We start from the raw sequence: 25,562 nt of genomic DNA on the forward strand, positions 1-25,562 counted from the left end.
GCATGGTCAACTGTGTCAAAGGCAGCACTCAGGTGCAGCAGAACTAAGACTGTGACTCTACTTGCATCTGTGTTCAGGCGGATGTCATTTGTCACCTTGATCAGAGCTCTCAGTGCTGTGGTGGGGCCTAAAGCCTGATTGGAAAGTATTAAAAGCATTGTTAGACAGGAGAAAGTCACTAAGCTGTTGGTATACAACTTTTTCTAGGACTTTGCCTAAGAATGGCAGGTTTGATATGGGCCGGTAGTTGTTCAGTACTGTGGCATCAAGGTTGCTCTTCTTTAGAAGAGGCTTAATGACAGCAGTTTTTAAGGCCTTTGGAAATGTTCCAGTCTGGAGTGAGATGTTGACTAGATGAGCGAGTTGTGGTAACAAACTGCTCAGCACAGACTTTAGGAATCTAGTGGGCAACTCATCAAGGCAGCACGTTGATGAACTCAGACTGCAGATGATCTCTTCGACTGTTTTGTCAGTAACAGGTGTGAAATGTGTCAGCTCTAGGTGTCTAGCTGGCTGCAGAGTAGTTATTTGTGTTGTGGAAATTATTGCATTTTTAATGCCTTGAACTTTGTCATTAAAGAATGTTGCAAACTCATTACACTTGGATGTAAGGCAGTGAAACTGGAGGGTTTGTTAATCTGTTTACTGTAGCAAACAGGACACGAGAGTTGTTACTGCAGTTTTTGATGATTTCAGAAAAATAACTCTCCCTTGTTCTACGCAAAGCCTGGTTGAACACACATAGCTTTTCTTTGTAAGTCTCATAATGAACCTGGAGCTTTGACTTGCGCCATTTCCGTTCGGCTCTCCGGCACTCCCTTTTCTGTGCCCTGACCGACTCTTCTTTCCTCCATGGCGCCCTTTGCCTACTTTTAACCATTCTAACCTTGACAGGAGCAATGGTATCCAAAACATTTAAGAGACTTGATGTGTAAGAGTTCAACAGATCATCAACATCAGAACACAGGGTGTTCTCAAACCTAATCATTTCGATAAACTGTGTCCCTGTTCTGTCATTTATGAGTCTTCCCCGAACAACTGCAGACCCAGCTGGTGTTTTGGGTAAAGTAGATAGGTCGAAGAAAACACAGAAATGATCAGATAAAGCAACATCAATGACATTCACGTTTGAAATAACAATACCCCTTGAAATGAGCACATCTAGAGTGTGCCCTCTGTTGTGGGTGGGCTCAGTCACATGCTGAGTTAGAACAAATATTTCAAGGACAGCAGTGAGCTCTTTAGCTTCCTTGTTATGCGCTACGTCCACATGCACATTCAAGTCCCCTGTTATGACTAAACAGTCAAAAGCAGTGCACACAATTGAAAGTAGTTCAGTAAAATCATCAATAAAACAATTCTGTGGTGGTTTATAAATGGTGATATAAAGTATGGAAGATTGTTTTATCTCCATTTTGAATGACACATACTCAAATGATGAAAAAAACCCAAATGACAACTTGTGGGTGGGTATATTGTCCCTGAACATGGCACAAACACCCCCACCCCTCTGGTTTTCTCGTGTTTCAGACACAAAATTGAAGTGAGGTGGACTAGACTCAATCAGGACTGCATGTGCTGTGTTTTTGTCGAGCCACGTCTCAGTTAAAAACATAAAATCAAGATTGTGAGAGGATATAATACTATTAATTAAGAATGATTTGTTACTTAAAGATCTGACATTGAGTACTGCGTGTTTGAGATTAGTTATAGTTGAACTGGATGCTGTGTTCTTGCAAGGGATATGGATAAGATTTCTCTGATTGGACAGTCTGATTGTCCCTCTCTTCACTCCATCCTTGGACCTCTGGTTGAGATGGTGTTTACCAACACAGAGGCCCTTAGTGTCCTAGACAACAGCATTGACGCTGTTGGAAATGACAGCTGTGGGCACCGGTGGTGGGGGCCAAGCTGGGGGGGCTTTGGTCGATGGAGTAGGCTGGGGAGGGAGAGGGGCTCGATGCTTCTTTGAGGATAGAATTCTTGATCTTGCCATGTTTGGCATGAGAGGAACCATTTTAATCCCCGATTTCACCAAGCTTTCAAGGTGATCAGGAAATCTCCTGGGTGACGGTGGAGAAGAGAACGATGGTGAAACATCTCTGGAGGGTGTAGATGCAACAGGTGGGTCCCAGGCATGTGGTGAGGCCCGTGGTGAAGGCGATGGTGGAGCTGCTGAATCCTGTGTTCGGGATGCTGGAGGTGCTGCTGTGGCTGCTGTGGCTGAATCCTTTGCTGGGTCCTTGGGTGGCGAGGCAGGAGCTCTTCTCTGGCTTCTTCTTCTCTCTCTGCGGCAGCACAGGACCCGGTCCTGGTCCTGGTCCTGACCCTGGCCCCTTCTGATGCCTCAGACCGTGGAGAAGATTATCCGTCAGTCGTCTCACTCCACCTCTGTGAGACGACTGACGGATAATCTTGTGGAGTCAAGAAACTAAAAGTTGTGGAGCACTTGTAAACCATTAGGTTTTGATAATTATACTAATAAAATCAAGTTATTAGGTATGAAATTTACAGACTTTGGAAAAAGAAGACTCCTCTTAAAACAATGTTAAATGCCCTGAGCTCAGAATATCTTAACAATGAACGACTGTGGCCTGGATAAACAAATTAGACAAAGAGTAATGCTATACAATCTAATAATAAACGCAGTGCGCAACAAAAATAGCCAAACGGTGAATCAGCTAACGGTTCTGAGTAAAGACATGTAATTACTCGTCTGAGGGTAGTGGTGTGCGGTTTCCTTAGACTACAGAAAGTTCTCACGATTCTATTCATGCCTTCTTTGCATACCAATCATTCATGTCTTTATACCAAACCCAGAAAAGCTGAGCTCACATGCGCAACAGGTACTTTCCTTTCCCATCCTCTGCCTGATGCAACTAAACCCCCTAGAACAAAAACAAAACATCATCGGCCCTCATGTGAAAGCATTGCGCAGAGGTCAAGATTATGACAGAATAACATCTTATTAGAATGTCCTCTTATTTGTCATCTGTCAAGTGCCAACTAACACATTAAAGTATTTACAACAAACTGACTAATTACAAGCTATCAGGGGTTAGAATCCTGACATTTAACTTGCCATTTACAAAGTGGACAAACTGCAATCACTACATTCTTTAAGACATAACACGCCCACACGAGAGAAAATTCAGAGATCCAAGCGTCACTGACTTGCCTTTGGGAACCTGTGCTCACCACCAGCAGCAGGGATTTCATGTGCTGGTAAGGACAAGAGTTTTTTTGAAATTCATCTTAAAACAAAGCTATTGATACATTTCTATCCTACAACTGAGCGTTTGTTGATGATGTCTCTCAGAAAGAGGCTGTTTGAAAAACTGTCATTTGTCGGTTTGTTTTCATTACTGGCATCTTGAACTTTGGACATGCTTTCCTTGGTGGGTGAAAGATAACCTTGTCAGTGAAAATGATCCCTTTTTGTTCTTAGGAAACAGCAAGACAAAAACTTTCCAAATGATGGCAGGTAATTATAGAAAGAAAACCTTCGTAAAGATTGTAAATCAAAATTATGACAATTCAGTCCTATTAAAACGTGTTGTTTCTGAAGATCACGGAGAGCCTTGCGAAGGGCAGGAAGCAACCTATTGCATGAATGGAGGAATGTGCTATAAAATACCTTCCATGGATACGCTCTCCTGCGTGTAAGTTTAATCAAAACATGTTTTCTTTATCATAAGGAGATGCTTAAATATGAGAATACAGAGAGATTTGGAAACATAGCACAATTGGTGACAGATTTCCTACTTTTTTTCACACTTCAGGTGCAATGACAATTACAAAGGCAGCAGATGTGAGCACTTCCAGCTCCTGAGCATGTCTCCAGATGCAAAGGAGGCAGGGTTGATTGCAGCCGTGGTCATTGTAATCATCTTTCTCTTAGTAGTGCTGGGAGTCGTTATTTACTACGTACACAAGTAAGTAAATTATAGACTAAGGACCGTAAATGTTCTCATGGCACAGAAAATATTACTTCTAAGTATTAGTCAGGCGTTACCTTTTCTTAGTACTGATGTACATAAACCAAAATTTCTTCTACCAAAGCTAATAACCATTATTTCTTTTCGTACATAGGATGTTGAAATCCAAGAAGCAGAACCAACAAAACAACAACAAAAAAAAGAAAGAGTATTGGAGAGTAAAATCCAGGGTATGACCCTGCGTCCCGATGTACATTGGTTAACTCTTTATTTTGGTGCGTTTGTTGGACGTCAGGAAGAAATAATACCAACAAGTGTCAACATCTTGTTTGCATATGGGTGGAATTTTGGATGTGACCACAAAGGGAAATAAGAGAAAAACTGATGTATTGATATTAAAGAGGTCAAGACGAAGAGCCGATGAATCCTCAGATGAGATTGCGGGATTCCATATATTAAGCTACAATAGTAAAACGCAAACAGGGTGTAAAACAAGCTTGATGTGGTGGGAAATCGATTTCACCTTGTTTGGTATCTATTTAACACAACTATGAATTTGGAGTTTGTTACTGGAGTAAAATCGCATTTCAGTTTATTTGTATCAGATGTATTTAAAAGTGTAGTTGAACTGTGTAAAATTAAAAAAAAACCCATTGTAACAACGTATGGATATCCTGAATTTTCTTTTAGCAAATACTTTTGTCACCGTGTACAGATATGCTTTGATTCCTTCTGAACATTTTGTGTGATTTCTGGACACAACACATATGCACTTGGGCGTTTGCTTGCTTGTGACGTCCTTAGTAGGCAGCTTAGATGTACAATTGCATCTGGAAGATGTCCAGACAAGGTCAGAGTGGTCTCGTTTTCCAAAAACGTCTTCACTCAAGAACACAATCAGCAAACTAAACTCCTGCTGATAGTTACAACTGGCTCATACCATTTGTGAATTTCTTTCTTTCTCTATATACGAATATGCACTCAGGAGGAGTTTAACAATGATGGCGTTGCCATCAAATTACCTTCAATTCACCTCAGTAAGCTGAGGTCAGTCTTTGAGCATCCCCCATACAAAAAAAAAAAAGAAACATAAATAAATAAATCAAGTGACGGCTTAATTACTGTAAGAAAGACCTAACACCATTAATGATTAGTTTAACACTCATTCAAGCATTAAGAAAGTCTGGACTGAACTTGTGGGTGAGGCCAAATTTACCACTGGCCTTAAGAAAAAGGTAATACCAAATGAGGACACTGGAACAGTATCATCCTATGTTTTGGTTATAGATTGACAGCACTAGGTCAATCCACGTCCTCTTTTTTTCCCCTCCAAAAGTCAGTATGCTATGAGGAAATACGAGGGCAGGGCAAAACTAAACTGTGTAGAAACTAACGAGCTGGAACATGTTCAAATTCATTTATCAGGCTCTTTCTATTGTGCTTAATTTAGAATTAAAAAAAAAAGAGAAAGTTTTTAACTTGTATAAAAACTTGTCAGCTGTCAGGGGCTTTGTTTTTGTTAGAAATGCAGGTAACTACTTCCACCTAGTGGCAGAATGGCGGTCCTACCTGGAGAGCAACATGAATGAAACTGGAAATGTTTAACAGAAAAACGTGTACACTCACATTCTTTTCACCAGATCAGCAACTCGGCATACAAATTGTTCTTTTAAAAACACGTCCACCCCGTCTATCCAGCCATGAATGGATAAAGAAACTCCCTCATTTAATGAGCTGAATATGAAAACACTGTCTGCTGCAGAAGCCGATAAACATGTAAGTTTTACGTCCCCAGTTGTGAAAAAAATAGTCAGAACAAAAACCATTGGATGGAGAAAAAAAATAAAAAACTTGTGGAAGTAGAAAACTCTGAGTTCAGACGGATAAAAGGCGACCAAACTACAAACATTACAACATTAGAAAGGTGATAAGGTCCTCAAAAAACACTGAAGTCATCCTTACCCAGATATATGCATAAAGGTGTGTACCAAAGATATGTGAAAAAAGATGCTATGTTTAGCATCATGCCTTGTAATTTTGACTTTCATCTACCTTAAAGTGAAGAGGAAACGAAAGGTGTACTTCATGCATTTGAGGTATGCAACTCATGAATGAGTGTGCATACCTCTTATGCATGACGAATGCCCATTCCCTCTGCACATTCCTTCTTTATAAGCGCCAGTGTCTGTGTATGGGAGGAGTTGTATGATTATTATTTTTTTATGTGTGTACACGTTGTTCACACATTTGGCTCCTGGCGTGAACTAAAAAAAATTTAGGTTGCTTTGAAAAACAAACAAACCAAAAAAAAAATATATATATATATATATATATAAAACTTTAAATGATTTATTTTGTCCTTGAAACCATACAGATTTAAATGCGGTATCAAATGTACACAAGGAACAAGACATATCTGAAATACTTTAGTGAACTGTAAACTCAAACGTCTTTGAAAACAACTTACTCATTCATGCCTCTGGCTTTGTCAAACTCATGCGCAATTTTCAGTGCAGTGGTGTTCAGTCCCACAGACTGCATGTTAGTGATAATGGTGACCACCACCCCTTGTGGGAGGAGCCGGGTCTGTCCTTGGCTCTGGACTGTCTCCTCGCTGGGTAACACCAGCAGGACGCTACTGGCCCCCACAGCTCCTCCTGTGTGTGACACGTAGTGTCTGCGCTTCCTGCACTGGCCACATTTCTGCAGTTTTTCCACTACCAGCCAGCCTTGGGCGTACAACCCATCCTTATCCCAGCTGGCCTCTGTCTTGTCAACAGGTGCCCACAGCTCTAAGGCCGTTTTGGGTTTGAGGAAGCCTGGGAGCAAGCCCTCAGTGTCCTTGAGGTGGGCCACCTGGTTGCTGTAGAGCAGAGCATTACCAAACAGCAGCAGGTCTTCCACCGTGGAAAGGAAGCCACCTCCGGCCCATTTGTAGGAGTTGTCCACATAGGGGCAGTTCACAACACGCCCCCTCTTGTTGACATGATAATATCTGTGGAATATTAGCAAAAAGTACTATGAAGTCATTGTTGGGTTTTATGTTAAGCCTTCAAAACACAAGAGCAAGCTATCCAATAAACCTCAAAGAATGAATAGATCTCAACAAACACCTACGCCTCTGATGATAGTCATACCTGAGCTCAGCTGTGATGCTTGACAGTAATGCAGACATAATACACTACCTGGAGCGGTGGTAAATTATAGGGTCATTCTCATCAGGGACTGTATTGAGCATCCCCAGCTCACGAAACATGTTCATCATGACATCCAGGAAGCGCTGGCCGGCAGCCCGCTCCACAACGGCACTAAGCAACGTGAAGGCATGAGTGGAGTACAGAAAAGTTGTGCCTGCGTGGAGCAAAACATCAATTTGACTCGTCAAGACCTTGAAAAACCTTGAAAATTTGTCGTATCTGAACAGTTCTGGAAGAAAATAAAAGTATGCGCTTTTACCAGGTTTGAAAATGAGTGGGTCATTCTTGAAAAGGTCCAAGGCCTGAATGACGCTTTCAAAGTTTTCCTTTAAGTAGTACTCCTCGTGCTCAAACTCTTTTTTCTTCTGAGCCTGACTGGACTCTTTCGCTTTTGTGTTCTGATCTGTTGAGGGTTTACCGTTTTCAGGCGAGCCCTTCTTACCCTCCTTTTCTTTAACTGGTGGCTTTAAAAGTCGCTTGGCTTTCTCTTTGTCCTCCTTCACTTTCTTTGCATCCCTCTCGTAGTGTCGTATACCACTTAGATGTGACAGAATCATACGAGGGGTTATTGTGACCTGAAAAAGCAGCGAGCGTACAACATGCATGTGAGCTGAACATAACAGCGGCCAAGCCAGGGCTGATCAGATGAGAACGTTTCACCTCATTCTAAAACGACTTACGTCTTGTCCGTCGAACTGTTTCTGGGGAAACTCTGGGACATATTTCTGGACGGGGACATCAAGATCGACCTTTCCCTCCTCACAGAGTCGAGCAGCGGCTGCAGATGTGAGGGGCTTACTGATGCTGGCAATTCGCATCACCGTTTCTGGAGTGCACGGAACACGGTTCTCCAAATCAGCAAAACCAATCCCTAAATTACAGAAACAGTATTAATGTCAGGAAATGGAACTGACCGTAGCGCAGGAAACTGAATGGCCTTTCATCGATATTTCCCCAAAAGTTAGGCAGCTGTGACCAATGTAAAGTGAGATTTATTTGGAAAACATGTGGAAAAACAATATATATCAAGGGTTCATTTTTTTTTTTTAACTTAACTCAACAGTACGGAGTTTACATGAAGTGTTGCACAGTAGAACCCACCTTTAAGGAAGCTGGATTCTGTAGAAATGTACAAGATAATGATCACGTGACAAGTTATTCGGTGGGTCAGCTTAGTTCAGGGCCTGCTTGCCCATCATTTTTGGAGTTTGCCCAGTGTTTTTAATAGGTTACAGATCTGGACTGCGGGGTGACCAGTTTAGAGCCCAGACCCTTTCACTACTGGCACACCATGTTGTAACATGAACAGAAGGTGGTTTGGCATCGCCTTCAGGGTAAACTATGTAATGACTATGTGTCTTTAAATGAAATTTTTTTAAACTTTTTAAACTTTTAAAGTTTACATAGATCTACATGCATGCTGGGAATAATAAAAACATATGCCATTTGCCAGTTCTGTATCGCCAACTTTTTCCTCATGTCTATGAACATTTTTTTTTTTAAAAACAAAACTGCTAATAGTTTGGGTCTCGAAATGATTGAATAGACATGTGCGAATTGCTCTGGGCTGGAAGGGTAAAAAAACACAAATATATGTCCCATCGGGTTATAATAAGTAAAACAATGAGAACCCTGACATGTCGTGTATCAACTACAGCCATTATCTGGGAAAGAATCAGTGGCCTTGGTGACATGGTTGCAAAAGTTTTCACACTTTATCTACATTTTAAAAAACTGGACACAATGTTCACTTGGGTTGTGGCTCTATGTTAGACGAGCCGGAGACACACTGAACCAACGGATGGGTTTAGGGACAGTCTTGACTGGGCCACCACAGTGGAGCCATTAATTAAAACATGAATTAATCTCTATCCTTGAAATGACGACGTATTACACCTTTAATACAAATGACTGTCACCCACCTTCACGCCAGACCTGAGCACCGTCCACTGAAACCCCAACTACCAGCCCCGGAGCTCCGACCTCAGCCTGACAACACACACACAGTAACACAGGTGGGACTGGAGTTATACAAACAACAGCAGCAACTTGTTCAATCCTCAAGCCAGTAGCTGACAGGCCTACCTCTGAGCCTACCTTTATCCGCTCCAAAAGGTCTCTGCTGACTTCTATGGCAGCGCTGTACGGATCGCTCTTTACTTCTTTTCCAAATTTATCGTCACACGAGCCGTTAGCGGAGCCGTATTTCAGCCCGACAGCTAACGCAATCCCAACACCTATCCCACACATCCAAATCCGAGATTTCGACCGATATTTACAAAAGGCATGACCTCCAGCATAAGGTCTTTGTGTCTGAATAAAAAGACCGTCCGGCCCGACTCGCGCTCCAGCTCGAGGTGCTATAGAGGGAGGCTCGCGCGCTGCCAGCAGGAGACATCTGGTGCAAAAACGGTGTGAAAACACCAGCCGCGACATTACTAAAAAAAAAAAACCTGCTTCAAGTGTTGGCGGCAGCAGGTTTGATGAGCGCTGCAAGCGTAAATTTGCTTACTTCCTGTTTGCGTCGTCGAACAAGACCACATTAATCAAATCAGGATTCGGACAACGTCGAGTGGAAGTTTAGCTTCACGCATGAAGTTACGACTGTCTGACGAAGAAGCAGTTGATAGTAAAAGTGGTGTTAATGATCAAGTTTATTAACACCAGGTTTGCATTTAGGAATGAATTGTTTATGTGAAGCATGGCCTTAGTTCCTGGCTCATTTCCAATCATATCAGCCAACCAACAAACAAACATTTAAGAACTAAAACCATTTCCCCCAGTTGGAAAATTGAGCTTAAATTTAGGAATAGGTTACTGATATGGATTGTGACAGTTTAAGGTGTCACCAAACGATTCCTTTAACGTTCTGATTTTGAAAATATTAAGATTCTGAAATAGGGTGCGTGTTTAAGTTTAACAGCAATGTTTTACTCATGTGGACACTTGAAATGATCCACTCTCTAGTTTTTCAGCCCAAAGCCCTCACCTGGAATAAAAACAACACACGCACACACTAAGCTCAGCACTGTTGCAACACTGGGCTCATAGGGCCATGCCATCCTTCTCTTTGCTTTTAGGGTCAAATTTATTCATACATAAATTCATGAAAATATCCAGAGATTGTACTTTAGTGCAGTTTTGAATGGAGCTTTATTTTGCAGTGTTCAACGCTCCACTGTTGGCTACTGAGTAAACCAAGTTAGAGCTGGATTAATAAAGATTTGTAATGGAACAGATGTTCCCCAGTAGTCCCGAATGAGCTGCAGTGAACCAGAGAAACACATGATAATGTTTTTCTCTAGCTGGAAGTCAAATTAAGGGTCGAAAAACACCAAGGCAGAAGTAATGCAATTAGGCTCCAAAACGAAGAGATCTCCACTTGTTCAAAGAATTCTTCCACGCTCTCCACCTCTCTAGCAAACATAGCATATAAAATAAGTTTCCTTTTCCTTTTAAGTGCAACCGACTTCATTCAATCGTCAAGAAATCTATAAAGGCCTTTGACCAAATTCACTAAAAAGTCACAACGAGGCTGTATATGGACCACAACAAAGTTAGAAAACTTTCAAAACGTGCTTTTATTCATATTCAGAATTTGTACATTTCAGATATGTTGAACACTTGAAACGTCTACTTTAAAACAAAGCTAAAACAATGCACAACCAGCTGACTGAAATGCTAAGAAACAAAAATTTGAACCATGGTTGTAAAGAAAATGGAAATTTAATATACTGTAATGCACAAAATCAACAATACAGTAGCACCAGTATACACACTGTCGGGCACAGCCTGTGCATACTTACACTTGTGAGGGTGGGTCTTTTTAAAACAAGTTTGAATATGCATATGAATTTTATTAAGTGCAAGATTTCTCCACTGGTCCTTTGGTATGTGCACAATCAAGGTGGAATTGAACGTACCACATGAACTTCAATACAGATGTAGAAAGAAATCTTTGTGACTAATGGCACGAGTCATTTCAGCAGATGACGTGTCAAAAAATATGTCTATTATTTCAAAACAAACAAACAAACAAACTTTTTTTTTTTACTTCAATAACTGCAAAAGTCAGGCATAAAAACTGGCTTAGAAAAAAGAATTGCAACTCTTAATTTGGGCTTCAAAAGGGAACGGCTAAGCTTTACACCCCCATAGCTTGGCTCCTCGGCGGAGTTCAGAACCGTGCAATAGCATCTGGCTGTTTGTTCTCCACCATTGGCAAAGGTACAAAAGGAGGAGTTTATGGTAAGCAAGGTGCAAGTAAAAAAAAAGCCAAAACCACAATGTGTGTGTGGGGGTCAGACCATGCTTTCACAAGTTATTCAGTTCCATTAGAGTCTGGTCCAGCATCTGGTGCATATCGAGGTTCTCTTCTTTAGCTTGTGACAGTTTCTCTGTTAGAACATCAAACAAAGACATTTTAATCTCACACAAGCAAGCACAAATGAGCCAGTTGGTTAGCCTGCATTCATAATCAAGCTGGCAACGTCATTCAGGTCAGTTGTTGAATTTTGAACTCAACAAACACAGCACTGACAAAAAACAAACAAACCCATATGATCTGCAAGCAACCATGCAAGTCAACAAGAAAGCTCAAGCTGGCACAGATAAACACAACAATCTACGGGACACAATAGAATAAATCATTGTATAATGTCACAAAGTTTATGTCACAGTGCTTGACTGAGGTTAGAATATTAAGTTTTTGAAGATGATCCTTAATTCTGTGTGTTTTCATTTGAATACACTTCAACCAATAGTGACAGATTTCAAGCAGCGCAGGCACGACAAACAGAATAACTGTTGATCTTACAATAACAAAACCACAGAACATTCAGACAAGTTAGTCCCCATTTAAGGCCACGTGTAATTTGTAAGACAGAAGGCGCTTTTGCTCAAGTTGCTGGTGAAGACAATCTTTGCAGTCGGGAAGCGAATGGAACAGAAAAGGACAGGAAATCAGAGGAAAAGGGGAAAAGAGAAGGTGGGATATCTTCCAAGACCTTGTCTTCTTCGGAATGCATCTCTCAGGAGTTCTTCTTTTCATTTTCCAAACACAACGTGAAAATACTTGTGTAGCCAGTGACTGATGACCTAAATGACGCTCCTATGATTTTATTTTTGAGAGAATTTTGTCACTTGCTGGAGACATGAGTCGGCTTAAAGGGACACTATGTAATAAATTAAGTCATTTATTAGCTCAAATCAACATAATCATTCATAAGTTAGTCCTCATTGGTGTAAAATGATCTCTGTCAAAAATCTCACTTATCCTCCTGAGTGAAGAATAACTTGTCTGTATCTACATAGAGCAGGTAAGCTCTATAGAGCTTGAAAGTCCCGCCCCCTTTTTTGCTTCTTCTTCCTACTTCCGTCGTCCCCATGGGACCTCATGCCTGGATCTGTTAACATGGGCAGGATGATGTCTTCTGTTCCCAGTCATTATATGCCTTTTTACAGTACACGCATGATGTTCTGGGGTTAAATATGGATGAGTTCATGCAAAAACATTGGCGATTTGTCGTAGGAGTGCCTGGTTAAACGTTGTAAAAAAAAGTTAGGGTAAAAAGACTACATTGCGTCGCATATGCTACGTCACTGATCCCACATTAACTGTATACCGGCGGTCTCGCTGGCTGGCATAGACGAAGCCAGACATATCACCACCAGCATAGCAGAAGCTCTCCACGTGCCCCGACTGGTAGTGGTTCTCTCCTCGGCTCACAAGTTTTCGTTCGCCCTCGAAAAACTGAGTGAAACTGGCCAACGACAGCGCCATTCTTCCACTCCTCCGCGCGCCCAAACGTGATGACGTTTATTTTCCGTGCCAAACGCTACATGCTGTAGTTCGAGAAATGCTCAGAAAAATAACTTAACAATGAAGCACTTATGCCCGCTAAACTGTTACACTACTGGTATGAAAAAATATTAAAAAATGTCCTACACAACATATGTGAAATGCAAGACTCAATTCCATCAAGCGCAAAAAATAGTTTTATTCCGTCTTGGCTCCGTCATTGACTTGAATTGCAAATTATTACACTTCCGTGGTCCCGAGGGGAGGAAGTTGAATGACGTCAAGGAGGCGGGACTTTCAAGCTCTATGGAGGCTGCCATGTCCTTCCGGTCTATGAAAAATGACGAAGTGCCGAGAGGGACATAAAGCACTTCGAATCGCGATTTCCCCACCAGGCCTACAAGCAGAAATGACGTCATTGTGACGTCATTTCCGCCAAATGGCTTATTACAGCCGCTAATGCTAAATAGATTTTATTCCTTGGCACATATGTCTTTGTGTTCATTAGCTTTCTTTTTGTAAGTGCATCATCTTCTTCTTTTTATTATTATTCCTATGCTCCCCCTGGATATCTTCTTTTTGGCGTTATGCTCACATTTGTAAACTGTTATTTTGTTGATTTACTAATAAAGTTTAAAAAAAAAAAAATGCTAAATAGATTTTATCTCGTAAATTATCCCACTAATAATGCACTGATTGTTACCAAACTTCTGCCGTAGTACACATAGGCTCTTAACTCACAAAACGAGGCATTAGAAAGTTTGTAAGTTTACCGGGAGTTTATTTACCGCCGCTAATGCTCCTATTGCTAACGCAGGCTAATGCTAAGGCTGCGTCGACGTCACTTCCGGTAACTCCCGGAATAGGACTAATTGCATTGCTTGCACACCAAAGGAGATGTTATGTTATCTGACATGTTATCTGTCATCTGTATTTATAGTGTTGTTGTATGTGTGTTATATAATCCTTTGTACTGTGTGTCTTGATTTCTTTTTGTTTGTATGGACCTTGAGTCTGAAGCTATAGCTTCTTGAATCTTGACACATTCCGCTTGCCGTAGTTCAAGAAGTTGCAGCGCACATTTGAAAACGTGAGGCGCTAGAGAGCAAATTCATTCAACTTTGCAAAATAAAATTGCACCACTAGATGGGGGAAGAAATTACATAGTGTCCCTTTAAGGTAAAATAAACCAAAGCAGTGTGTAGAATGACCAGAGAACAAAGCACGAGTTGATTCAACCCAGAATAAATAAAAGCAACCGCTGCAAAAAAATATATAGTATAAAATTGCATTGTGAGAAAATCTCAGTGTTGCTTCATTCCTGTTGTTCAGTTGTAATACCACATCAGGACTGCTCTCAACTGTCTTACAGCAATTTGGCAGTTTCAATAATAATCCACTGGAAATTTCTGGTTACTTTTCATCTCTCAGTGTCTGAATTTAGGTTCATGTCGTGAATGAAAAAGACTCAGAATGTGTCATTGTGTATTTATTCAAATATTAGGCAGGATACCATACAAAGCCCATCTGTCATAATCACCCATATCGGCTTCATCCAGTTTTTTCAGCACTCAATGTAGCTTCACAACTCTTACATGCTGCTCTGCATTCCACCCATTACTCTATACCACAATCTTCCTGATTACAATCCAGCACTAATGCTCACCAACTATAACAACCTTTCAGTAAGTTACCTCTTTCACAGTACTAAATGTCGAAAAGTGCTAGCATACATCAGTATCAAATGCTCGGCTCAGTTTCCAGCCAAGCACTCATAGTTGCTTTAGGTTTTGACACTTATGGCGGCTACTGAGATATTCCTAATGCCTTGGCTTCACAGAGCAATATCTGAAGACGAAACAGGACATCAATCAAATCCATAAAACTGCTCCTTCAAAAGAAGATAAAGAGCTAAATGGTTTGAGGAGATAAAGAAAATCATGAACCTGACTTAAGATCAAGGCATCCTGGTTTTACGAGAGACGCTACCAAATAAGAAGACATTAAAAAGAAAAAGAATGGGACAGAGTACAGAGATACAGTTCACATAGAAGGAAGGAGGTTTATTTTTTACACAACGCAGAAAGATTCTAGGATTCTGTACAAGTGATGGGATGCATCTGACATGAAAACATGAGGAGGAGAGAAAAGCAAAGACAGAGAGGGAAAGGAAAATGGAGAGAAGGCTGGAGAGAGCAGACAGATGCTGCTCAGCCGGCAGGAGGCGTCTTTGATGAGGTGTAAACAATTTATCTGTGTGGAAGAGAAGAATTACAGTGAACCAGGGGGTCGGTGAGGGACCTACCGAAAAAAAGGGATGCGCACTACAACACACCAGAACCACAGGAGTCACGCCAACAACACACTTCAAGGACTCAATGCACGATGAAAAACGCATTGTACACATCGAACACACTTGAAAACACAAACTGGGAGTTGGGGGCGACTCTTCCAGCTTAGAGGGGGACTGACAGATGTCGAAATCTTCTTTTAATAACCCACAGGATGACCAAATATGGACGGGAAAACCTAATTTAGCAAAACTGTGGGCTCAACTGCACTGATACTAAACCACAAACCAACAACTAACCTTTGGCTGGTATAAAGGACAGAATCAAGCAGGATTACACAGACATAAGTGGCCTCTCTTCTGGACAGAAATAGACCATGTTAGTGGAGGAGTAACAGAGAAATAACACAAAACGTTGTGTTACAGGGAGTGAATGAGACTGACTGAAATGGATCCTCAGTACAGTCCTTGACATTTCAATAAACAACTGGCATGATTAGATTAGGATGTCCCATTTCATGTGAAATTACCATGAATATTTGAGAAATTGGGCATCCGTGAAAATGCATGAACTTTATAAAAGTTCTTTATAAAAGTTCATGCATTGCATGCGTTTCACATTAAAAAGTGAAACCCATGCATCTTTATTTTCATGCACAAGATTACTTCCATCCTGTTTTACAGTATTCTCATGCCATAACTGATATAAGTAGTGCTCCGTGTCTGCACAGTCACACGAATGAAGATTTATGAAATAATTGGGGGGGGAGACTTCAATTACACAGACATGGAATGCTACGATGTCTGTTTTAGGACATAAAATTTCATACATAAACAGGTGGATCTTACAGCTTAGTTGGTTACAAGAATACACAATGGAGACAAGGGAAGTGAGGCAGGTGGAGTCACGAGGAACAGAGGTGCAGGGGAGAGGAAGGTGATGGCAAAACAAGCAGGTGCAGCAAGATGAAAATTACATGGAAGTCATGTCGTTCAGGGCGTGGTCCAGCTCCTCGCTGATGGCCTTGTACTTCAGTTTCTGGGCATACAACTCATCTATTGGCGGACAAGGTGTGAAGGGAGAGGAGAGGGGAGGGGTGCAGTGGAAGAGAGCAAAGGTGGAGGAGCACATGACACGGAGGTGAAAGGTGAAGCATCCAAACCATTGTCAAGACAGGAAAAGAAAACAGGCAAGTTGAAAACAAGAGAGGGATACAGTGTTACGCTAGGAGTAAAAATGATTGAATGGAAGTGCGACAGTTTCAGGGGGAATTCCTCAGAATGAGCGAGTAATAAGACTGCTTTTCGGGGCCATATGGCTCTCAATTCTTAAGTCTCGCTATGACTGTTCAACACGTAAGCCTGCTTTCTGGAAACATCACAACCATTCCTCGCAACCTCAGAACTCAAACTAGATTCAACAGAAGTATGGTGCAGTCTGAAAGGAAGTTACTAATGGAGTTAAGAAAGCAGCACAGTGTTGTTCAAGAGGAAAGCAGATAGGCGCTTTGGCTCGAAATAAGATAATATACACTTACCCAAATACACCCACTAACATATTCAGACAGAAATACAAAACGAAACTTACCCTCCAAGTCATCAATGGTCTTCTCAAGCTTGGCTACTGATCTCTCAGCGAACTCAGCACGAGTCTCAGCCTGCGTTACAGAGACAGATCTAGTACAACACTCGAACTGGGATCCAGCAACAGTGACTTTTGTCAATCATCCTATAACTCAAACTATGCAGTATGAAACTCTACCTCCTTCAGCTTGTCGGTGAGGACCTTGATCTCCTCCTCATACTTGTCTTCCTTCAGTGAGTACTGTGGGACAAAAACAGTAAAGAGTATAAAATATGTGTTGAACACAAAAGTGTTGGGAGACATGTTTTACAACATTCCCAGAGAAGAGTATAACTGAAGTGAAGAGATTTGACGCCACCCTTCCCCCCCAAAAGCTTCTGTGTTTCTTGTCCATCAAGTCTACTGGTAAGCTTGGGAGGGGATTTAACAGCATGCACTGGCCCAGAAGGTCACACTTACCTTCTCAGCCTGGGCCTCCAGTGACTTGAGGTTGTTTGTCACAGTTTTCAACTCTTCCTCAAGCTCAGAGCATTTGCTGTTGTTTTAGACAAGGGGATAAGGTTGCCAAAGAAGCAAAGAGGGGTGGAGAAAATTGGGGATGGGGGGGGGCAAGGATAGACAGAAGCAGAGGCAGACACAAAACAGGACGATGGGAAGTGGGAAAGACGGAGAGAGGAAACAAGTAAGTACTACAGGGATTAAACAAGGATTCCCAAGCCCCTTACAAGTACCATAACAAAGCAGGAATGTGAGTTTTTTAGTGTTTTTTTTTAACAATGAAATTTTAAAAATTTAGTGATGGTGTTTGAGCATTCACATATCATGCTACTTTTAAAGTCAGGTGTTATTCTTGCACAGCTCCTTGCTATGTTAGGCATGAAATAATCATGTATACCCAAAATAAAAGTCGGAAAAGAACAAGCACAGCAGGCAAAGCAGAGGCAGCGGGGGGAAGGGGGGTGACAGTGAGGAGAGCCACTCGAGAATAAAAAGTGTGTGTTAGTTTTGGTTTGTAGTACCTGTGTTGTTAAGGAGTTTAGTGATTTCAGGCTTTGCTCCAAAACCCTTAGCTCCTCCTCCACTCTCCGAGCACGTCTGTTAGTGGGTGTGGCGCACATGTGCAAGCCAAAACCATTCAAACCATGGCGAGCATGCAAATAATCAGCACAGACAGTAAGAACACAGTGCACACTGTCCAAATGGAAACAAAGTTCCAAACTCTGTGTATTAGTGCTCAAAGCTTCCAAAAAAACTGTTTACATTCCAGCGTCCGTGCAAGTGTAAGTGCAGATTAATTGTGCGTAAAGGTGAAACTTCTTACCCTTCTGATAGCTCAGCGCGCTCCTCTGTACGCTCCAGGTCACCCTCAATGATGACCAGTTTACGGGCCACCTTTAAGTGCAGCACAACAAAGTGTTACGCCACAATCTCCTACAGACTGTCAGTTAGGATTAGGCAAGAGGGTTTCATTATTTATCAGAGTACTATATTAGTCAACCATTGTAAAGCCTATCCAACAGTATGAAGACATAAAATACAACCGCACGAACTATTGTCACTCATAAAGATTAAACACACCAGTCTCCATTTATGATAAAGTACTCCATAAATGTCCATATCTGCTCGCAGCTACATGTGAGCAAAGATTTTGGACTGAAAACTTCGATGTGTTGCAATAATCTGACATTTATGTTTAAAAAAAAAAAAAACTCACAAAACTTTCTAATCACTTATGGGAACATCAACAAGTAGAAATAATTAGCAGACTATAATATCATCGAAGAAATAATGACATCTGTGGGTGTTACAGAGTCACAGGAGAACAGACTGCTGTTAATAAGAATATTAGTTTTGTGTTCTTCCTGTGGGGGGGGGGGAGACTCGCCTCCTCATATTTGCGATCAGCCTCCTCAGCGATGTGTTTGGCCTCTTTAAGCTGGATCTCCTGCAGCTCCATCTTCTCCTCGTCCTTCATGGCCCTGTTCTCAATGACCTTCATGCCTCTGTGTGAAGAAACAGTCGCACCATTGGTAAGACTCAGGAGTTGAAACCCAGAAGGATGCATGTGTCTGGCCAGCTGTAGCACCGGCTAATAAATCTTTAATTTATGTCTAAAGGTGAATGACTAATTGTTTTGATATATAACATACTGTAAGCTAGAATCCCATACAAAGGAAAGGAAACACAGACTATATTTATAAATATGTATATATATATATATATATATATATATATATATATATATATATATATATATATATATATATATATGTATATATATATATATGTATATATACATATATATATATATGTATATATACATATATATATATATGTATATATACATATATACATATATATCACATGCCACTCTCAGAAATAGGAGAAGGAGTGAACTGGTAGAAACCAGAGTTCAGATCCTGTGCAGCTAAGAACCAAAGACCCACCTCTCGCTCTCATCAGCGGCCTTCTCAGCCTCCTCCAGCTTGGTCAGGGCAGTGGCCAGACGCTCCTGAGCACGATCCAACTCCTCCTCAACCAGCTGGATACGTCTGTTAAGAGAAGCGACCTCTGCCTCAGCCTAGCGACAGAAGAGCAGCACATCAGGAGACTTCAGGGGTCAACATCTTTAACACAGCACCCAGAAATCACACATCTACAAACATAAGTCAGCCCAAAGAAGGCAGATGTTGAATTCATTCATTTATATATTGGAGTGAGGGCCTTCTTGGTACACATAAACACTACTCCAAAAGCCCGGTGGGAGAGCGTTATCATGGGTGTTCCTAAGTGTTTCTTTGTGCCACCTGTTGGGAAAAGGGCTCCCAGCAGGTTCCCCCGTGCTTCTCACTGACTATGCATCATGACTGAATCCCACACAGACAATACCGTGCCTCATTACTGGCTCCCCTGAGAGCGTATTACCACGGCTCAAGTCAAAGGGCCTGACACAGTGGTGCAGCTCCCCGGTAAGATAACAAGTGTCTGAGGCATGCGAGTGTAAAACCCTATGGAGGAAATGAATGTAAGCTGAAATGAGAGCAGGCTGTCTCAGTGTTTGCTCAGACTTGGTGCTACTTCTGCTTTCTGATGAGCGCTCAGCAGGTATGAGACTGACCTGAAGGTCACTTTCAGACTCTTGTTCCCACAGCTCGTGTTAAAGATTACACTGAGCCAAAGGGCACCTCAACTTAGCAGCCTGTCTTTAACTGTCAGGGTGAACTCTGACTGCTAAGCCTGAGCAGAAACACCTATTTCCCGTCTAAGTAACCGCCGCTATGCTGCACTGTGCAAACCTACTGTCCTTATATGGGCAAGTCAAAGAGCATTAAGCTGCCACCTTCAGTGTTGCCACATATATGATTTTACTTCCTGGCATATCAAAAATGAACACATTAAACATTTTTAGACTCGTGTTGCATTGGCTGAAATCAACCGACCGAAGAGCAGGTTGACTGGGAGAGATGCAAGAGGACCGCAGTGTGGAGATGAGGCAGCGCAACGTTACAAAGTACCACGTTACTCAACTGCTAACGCAAGTGCTAACGTTGCCAATTATACACGCTTAGGCAGGAGTCGCAGGCTATCAATCCCCTCAAAGAAGACGTGAAGCGGCACAGCTTTGTGCCAAGCGAGGCTCAGCTTCCTGCTCTGATGTGCATCAACAGAAATCCCGCTATTTCTCTGAGTGAACCATTCAAACTGTGGCTCCGCCGCTTCAAATTAAACATACACTTACACAAGAAAGGCTGCTGGGGTGTAACGTGCGTTTTTATGTTTTTGTGTGGCTGGAAACATGCTCACTTGGTCCCTTGTTTTCCGCTGCGCAAGCAGCTCCATCTGTAATCTCTCGGCTCTTTCTTCAGCACCGTCAGCCTGCTCTTGCAAGGATTTGATCTTTCGTTTGACTGCATCCAGCGATGTAACTCCGGCCATTGTTTACGGCGCTATTATTATTATTATTATTTTTTTTCCCCCAAAAAAGAGACTATGCTCTGAGCGGCAGCTACTTTCTGAGAAACTGGCAAGAAACGAGATCACGTCCTCGACGGGTGTTGAAAGCTGCGTGAAGTCAAATCTGACGGTACGCAGGCTTTCTGGAGACGTAGCGTGCAATGTCTGATTTTATCCAGGAAGTACGCTGATTTCTAGGTTTAAAAAAGGGGTAATTTGCGTGGCTGTGTAAAGCCCGATACAATTTTTCATGGGCAGCAAAGCATATTTGCTGCCCATGAAAAATAGAATACAACAACATTTAGTTGATACAGAGTGCCAATTTAATGATATGAGGACTCCCAATCTGGCAGCCTCTGCCGTGATCATGCCTGTCGGGAAACTAACGGGGCTACAGCGCCCTCTGCGGGTCAACTGCGAGCAGCGCATACGTGGCAGCAAATATGTTGAGGCTCAAGACTATTCGAGGAGTCTGTGCTGAATCCAGTAATTACAGGCTGCGTTTGCAAATATCACGGAACGACCAAAAATATGAAATGTAGAAGAAAAAAAAACATAGTCATAAAACGCTAAATTGTAGCTGAGTTCATTCGATGTCCTCAAATAGGCCTACCCTGTGGCAATGTTTGAAGTACTATTAGGAATAAAATCCAACCTCAAGCACAAGACGCTAAAACTCACAAGACTCAGACAGACTTTGGCCTAACTGGGTCTTTGGAATCCAATTAAAGGATTATTGCAACGGGTTTTTCTCTGTAGCCCGATTTACTTGTTATAAGTAAACAGAGTAAACATCTCTATCTGCTGCACTTGAACTTGGCCAACACCCCAGTTCTGTCATTAACGGGACTTTCGTCTTAAGCACATATGTCAAAGGACCCAAAGCTATTTCTTTCCCTCCACCAGGTTGCGCCCTTTAAAGGCCAAAATTAAAATTCTTTACATAGTTTCTCTGAAAGATGTTTATCAAATGTGTGCACCAAAGAAACACCAATGCAGCAAAGATGTCAATGGGGGTATTGATCATTTTCGAAAATATTCTAAATCAGTATAGTTTTTTTTTTCATTTTTCTTTCCCTTTTTTCTGTTCTGTTCTGTTCTGTTGTGTCTTTCTTTACTTTACTTTTCCTTTTTTTTCCTTCTTAATTGTAGTATGCGGCCCGGGGCGTTTTGATGGGAAACTGCTTTTTTCTGTGGTAAGCCAAGAGCGCAGCACGCTGTGAGCTCTATCTTGACCATATAAAGCAGTGGGCTATATTTATCCAGGCGCAGGCTCTCTCAGCTTTTGGAAAGTCTGCACATTACACTACAGGCTATACTCATCCCTCTGAAAAAGATCCACAAACCTGGAATGATGAATATGTAGCGAAAGAAATGTGTTTATGAGGCTGGAAACAGGCTTCAATGGATGTTGTTTGATTTAAAACCAATAGGCAACTGTGTTTTTGCTAGTAACTGGCAAATTTAACATTCTTTGGGCTGACTTGTAAGTACTTGTAAGTACTTGTAAGTGTAAGTGTGTATGTGAGTCTTGATAAAACGTGAAATGATAGTTCAACAAACACAAAACAAACCCTAGATAGTCCTTTTTTCTTTTACAGCATTTTTCTACGCCAAGCGTAGGCATCTGCTAAAAAAGAGAAAATGTTTTCAGAGTGAGCAGACTAGGGGATCCTGAATTACTGTAAGGACAGTCTGTTTCCCTGTGGTGTTGAACTGTCGTTTCTCTCACATATGAAAGAGTGAAGGTGTGAGGCAGCGTGGTGGAAGAATGGTGCCACTGTGAATCCCTTCCTTACTTACATCGGTGGCTTTCTTCTCAGCCAGCTCAAGTTTCTCCTGGGCATCTTTAAGAGCCTCGGAGTACTTGTCCAGCTCATCCTCAGTTCCCTTGAGCTTCTTCTGAAGAGCTACCAAATCGTCCTCAAGCTGATTTTCAGTGCAGGACAGTTTCAGAGGTGATGGGCGCAGTCGGAGTGGCGTGAGCGCGCAGAGGCGCAAGAGCGAGAAGATGAAGGGACAGGAGACCGGAGAGGACAGGACAGGACAGGACAGGACAGGGGGAAAACAGAAAGAGAGAGAGGTTAAGGAAGATCATGCACTTCAGGTTCAGATACCTTGGTGGCGGTTTCCTCAGCAGTCAACAGTTTTTCCTCAGCAGTTTGGAACTCCTCAAATACTTTATCTCTTTCGTCTTCTGTAACACGCAATTTCTTTTCCAACTCTCTTATCTCGTCATCTAACTACACATGCATGCAAAAAAACGTTAAAAAGTTAAACAGAATATGAAATACACGTGCATTTGTACTGCAATATTAAACAATATTTCTATTACATTCACGTTTAATTACCGACATGAATTTTCTAGACTACTTTTACATCACAAATCCCTAAAACAGCTGAAAGGGGGATTTCTATTATCCTCCAAAAACAATACTTGAAATGGAATAATACAAGTTATGAGTTAATTCTTTAATTGAATCCTTAATTGGGATCATCCATGAAAATAATAAATCCGTATATGGGAGGCGATCCATTTCAATTTCGTGCTTTTTACTGCTTCTGGTACTCCTCTGCCTTTTTCTAACGGATCTGCTCCATCAAAGAAAAAAAAAGAAAAAAAAATCATCCGACCTGTTTGCTTCTGTCCTCAGCTGCTTTCTTGTCTGACTCAGCCTGCTCAGCTCTGTCCAAGGCATTTTCCTTGTCGAGCTTGAGCATCTGCATCTTCTTCTTGATGGCATCCATGGCTGCTTATTGCTGTGCGGCAGAGCCGACTAAACGTCCAAAAGGAGAGTGGGAGAGGGGCTGGGGCGTCTGTCCCTAACTGAAGACTGAGCTGGAGTGCAAGCTCTGCCTGATTCTGCCCTGTCAAATATGTACTTTCAAGGGGGGTGACTGGATTCCTTTGGACATCCAATACTTTTAGGAGGAGGCGCGCGCGTGCGTGTGTGTGGGGTGTTGGGTGTTTTTTAAGGAACAGCTCTGCCATTCGTGGTTCCCAAACATTTGACTTTTGATACGCCTTTATATGGGGAGTGACGAGTAAGAAGGCTCCCACGGAAAGGATTCATGATGTCTATTTAACAGACAGACCATTTAATGCATTCTACAGAGAAGACGCAAATGAAGACCATTTCTTCCCGAGTGAACACATTTTATAACGAACCTTGAGAAGCTTGTCTATTTATTGGGTGCAGTTTGAGTTTGTTCACTCTCCAGTTTTACTTTTCATGTATCTTCCCATGTGATTTCACAGTGACAGACTGGAAGCAGGACAGCAGAAATAACAATTTGACAAAGCTTTTACCAATTGGCAGTCTTTATTTCTCTGAATGTGTTTGTGTGAGTGGGAGAGTGCATGCTTCGTGGGTATCAGGTCAAGGCGAGAGTGTTGCATGTTAACCAAGTAAGTCCTTGAGGCGTCGTTCCCAAGCGGGGGACTCGACACAGCAAAGTGTTTACCTGATAATATTGCGGATATCCCAGTCACGAGCTGCTAATGCCTCGGTGGCAGCACAGCATCCTGACAGAGCAACTTAGTCTCTGATTGGCTTGTCATTTGAGAAATGTACTACCAAAGGAGAATGTTTTAGTTTATCTTTATTAAATCTGAATAGTCAAAAGTTTGTGTGCATTCTGTTATATTCAATTTCTGAAATGTATGGATGGAATGCATGGAAGTCAGTTATTTAATACAATAATCCCTCTGATTTAACCTAATGAAAAGTTAAAGCAACCACGGTGACTGAGGACACCCCAAGTGTCTTCAAGTGTCTACACAAAGATTCTTGAGGATATTTTTAGGATTGCCTTCTCTTTCTTGCACCTGCCTTGGTCTGTAATATAGATCCCACACACTGTGCCAAGAAACCAAGGTCTAATGGCATTAGATATGTCTCTTAAAATAATTCTTGTCTTGCTCTGGTCAGGTCAGTTTTACAGATTATTGTTGCTACGCCTTGCAGACTCAGATACTTAGAGGGTCAAATAGGCTGGTCATTCTTCAGACAGTATGACGAGGAACCAAAAAGCAATGAGAGAGACGGTGTGCTCAAATTTATCATCAGATTATTTTACTTTCCTCCTGCTAGTTCAGTCATCAGTCTTACTTTAGGATTTACCTGACAGACAGTAATAGAACAAATAATTTCAATAATCTAGGGCCAACCTAAGGTATGTTATAATAGACTTCTCTGTGAGTAATTATGATTGATAATGAAAGACAACGTTCACAGGCTTGCCTACTTTTTCCTCATTCAGCATCACAATCAGTTTAAGGTTATAAATGTTTCTTTAAAAGGACAGCTCGCATACAGATCTTTTTGTGTCCCAGCTCGCATTTGAAACAATTTAACCTCAATACATTAATGAAGCTCAAAAAGTTGTTTTACAAACCTGAACCTTTTACTTTATTTGATGTTCTTTCTAAAATATCCATAACCATTAAAGTATGTGCTTCCAGTGTGTGTTTAATGACAAGGTGTGCTGCTCTATTTGATTCTTGAATGTCTATTTAGATAGGACCTTCATATTTTGAGTAAAAGTTGATGGTTGATGGTTTTAAAGTAATTTTTCTTCATAATATCTAAATGAAGCCCAGTGATGGACAGATGGACAGTCAACCTGTCCAGGGTGTAGCCCACCTGTCACCCCATGACAGCTGGGACAGGCTCCAGCCTACCCGTTACCCTGAACAAGATAAAGCAGGTATAGAATATGAATATATGAAAGAAGGAATTAACATTTTTACCACTGACAGTAAATTGTGGGTTCTTGTTGATTTGCACTTTGATTG

At 41.6% G+C, this 25,562-nt stretch overlaps 2 protein-coding genes across 8 annotated transcripts; both read right to left on the bottom strand.

The window, feature by feature from the left end:
* Window positions 1–6,252: 6,252 nt before the first annotated feature.
* lactb (lactamase, beta) lies at window positions 6,253–9,661 on the bottom strand. 2 transcript variants are annotated; one of them, XM_075469867.1, is made up of 6 exons: window positions 9,221–9,661; window positions 9,058–9,124; window positions 7,816–8,006; window positions 7,395–7,710; window positions 7,124–7,289; window positions 6,253–6,933 (listed from the first exon to the last, which is right to left on the bottom strand). In XM_075469867.1, the coding sequence occupies exons 1-6, from the start codon at window positions 9,569–9,571 to the stop codon at window positions 6,402–6,404; spliced, it is 1,623 nt and encodes a 540-aa protein (XP_075325982.1). In that variant the 5' UTR covers window positions 9,572–9,661; the 3' UTR covers window positions 6,253–6,401. The 2 variants fall into 2 exon arrangements, with proteins under 2 accessions (XP_075325982.1, XP_075325983.1); XM_075469868.1 differs by having other exon boundaries at window positions 6,258–6,933; window positions 9,233–9,659.
* A 1,031-nt stretch (window positions 9,662–10,692) lies between these two features.
* Window positions 10,693–23,636, bottom strand: tpm1 (tropomyosin 1 (alpha)). Of its 6 annotated transcripts, none has more exons than XM_075469873.1 (10): window positions 23,399–23,635; window positions 22,882–23,007; window positions 22,568–22,693; window positions 19,258–19,391; window positions 18,696–18,813; window positions 18,132–18,202; window positions 17,270–17,345; window positions 16,988–17,050; window positions 16,814–16,883; window positions 10,693–11,532 (listed from the first exon to the last, which is right to left on the bottom strand). In XM_075469873.1, the coding sequence occupies exons 1-10, from the start codon at window positions 23,510–23,512 to the stop codon at window positions 11,450–11,452; spliced, it is 981 nt and encodes a 326-aa protein (XP_075325988.1). In that variant the 5' UTR covers window positions 23,513–23,635; the 3' UTR covers window positions 10,693–11,449. The 6 variants fall into 6 exon arrangements, with proteins under 6 accessions (XP_075325988.1, XP_075325987.1, XP_075325985.1 ...); XM_075469871.1 differs by lacking the exons at window positions 10,693–11,532; window positions 22,568–22,693 and adding exons at window positions 14,984–15,188; window positions 16,203–16,281 and having other exon boundaries at window positions 23,399–23,634; XM_075469874.1 differs by lacking the exon at window positions 10,693–11,532 and adding an exon at window positions 14,984–16,281 and having other exon boundaries at window positions 23,399–23,633.
* Between the last annotated feature and the right edge of the window lie 1,926 nt (window positions 23,637–25,562).

This window comes from Odontesthes bonariensis, chromosome 7, assembly GCF_027942865.1.
Source record: "Odontesthes bonariensis isolate fOdoBon6 chromosome 7, fOdoBon6.hap1, whole genome shotgun sequence".
Taxonomy (NCBI): domain Eukaryota; kingdom Metazoa; phylum Chordata; class Actinopteri; order Atheriniformes; family Atherinopsidae; genus Odontesthes; species Odontesthes bonariensis.

Bases quoted from the DNA above. Each gene is read 5' to 3' on its own strand.
- lactb (XM_075469867.1), bottom strand. From the start codon at position 9,571: ATGTCGCGGCTGGTGTTTTCACACCGTTTTTGCACCAGATGTCTCCTG. The intron at 7,290-7,394 runs GTAAAAGCGCAT...TGCTCCACGCAG, and splicing joins CCCACTCATTTTCAAACCTG to GCACAACTTTTCTGTACTCC. The intron at 6,934-7,123 runs GTAGTGTATTAT...AATATTCCACAG, and splicing joins ATAATTTACCACCGCTCCAG to ATATTATCATGTCAACAAGA.
- tpm1 (XM_075469873.1), bottom strand. From the start codon at position 23,512: ATGGATGCCATCAAGAAGAAGATGCAGATGCTCAAGCTCGACAAGGAA. The intron at 19,392-22,567 runs GTAAGTAAGGAA...TTCTGTCGCTAG, and splicing joins CTGAGAAGAAAGCCACCGAT to GCTGAGGCAGAGGTCGCTTC. The intron at 17,346-18,131 runs GTAAGAAGTTTC...CTAAAACAACAG, and splicing joins CGCGCTGAGCTATCAGAAGG to CAAATGCTCTGAGCTTGAGG.